The sequence below is a fragment of the Egretta garzetta genome, unplaced genomic scaffold, assembly GCF_000687185.1.
Source record: "Egretta garzetta isolate BGI_Z169 unplaced genomic scaffold, ASM68718v1 scaffold252, whole genome shotgun sequence".
NCBI lineage: Eukaryota > Metazoa > Chordata > Aves > Pelecaniformes > Ardeidae > Egretta > Egretta garzetta.
In genome coordinates, this window is record NW_009259028.1 from 20,447 (window position 1) to 21,375 (window position 929).

The window sequence follows — 929 nt, forward strand, 5'->3', positions numbered from 1 at the left end:
TGATCAGGAGATCTGGAAAGAAATCAAACTGGCAGGAATGATGGGGTTGTATTTAACGATTCAAGTACTGGATCAAACTTAAAGTCAGTTTCTTACTCGGTGTACTGGAAAGGTCACCTTGTCTTGCTGGAAAAGAAGCAAACTGTCAGCTCTGCTGCTCTCTGTTTAACAGCTTCCACGTGCATTTCTTAATGTTCCTGGATAGTTAGGCTATTTAGCTTTGCAGACAAGTATACTCATGGTAGATGAGAAAGGAAAGAACATGAAATGTCTCACCTTCTTCTTGATGCTTCCAGAGACGGTCAAGAACAGGTCCAAGAAGAGCTCTAAGAAGGGAAATAGCAGCAGCAGTAGTAGCAGCAAATTGCCTCCAGTTTGCTATGAAATCATTACCTTGAAGACCAAAAAGAAGAAGAAGATGGCTGCTGATATTTTTCCCCGAAAGAAACCAGCCAACACTAATACAACTGCTGTCCAGCAATACCACCAGCAAAATCTCAATAACAACAACACTATTCCGGCACCAAATTGGCAAGGACTTTATCCAACCATCAGAGAGAGGTAAGTTCAGGACAGTTTATTTTTGCTGTTTGAATGGAGTGCTGAAAAGTAGCAAAATGTTTGTAATGCATATGTTTAGTTATTCATTTATTTGCTGAAGAAAACACAGTTCTTGTTTTTTTTTCTCTTGTGTGTGTGATACAAATATTTTGGTAATGGAAAATAATTTAATACCTCTTTTCCAGACAGTGCAGCTGTTTGTCTTGAGTAAATAAAAGTGTTGCTGGAAGCTTCAGCATACCCATAAAGATTTGCTTTTAGACCTTGGTGGGGATGTTCAGTGATACATGCTCTTGATTTCCACTCTTTGAAAAGTTCTCATAAGTTTGTTTGTTTTTTTTTTTTTTATTGCATGCACAACCACATGT

General features: G+C 38.2%; 1 protein-coding gene across 1 annotated transcript in view; it reads left to right on the forward strand.

The window, feature by feature from the left end:
* Nucleotides 1–238: 238 nt before the first annotated feature.
* The window catches only part of BTBD3 (BTB domain containing 3), a 7,365-nt gene continuing 6,674 nt past the window's right edge, over nt 239–929 (forward strand). The window contains exon 1 of the mRNA XM_009634660.2: nt 239–561. Within this exon, the coding sequence (XP_009632955.1) occupies nt 239–561 (323 nt within the window). The remainder of the gene's footprint in view (nt 562–929) is intronic.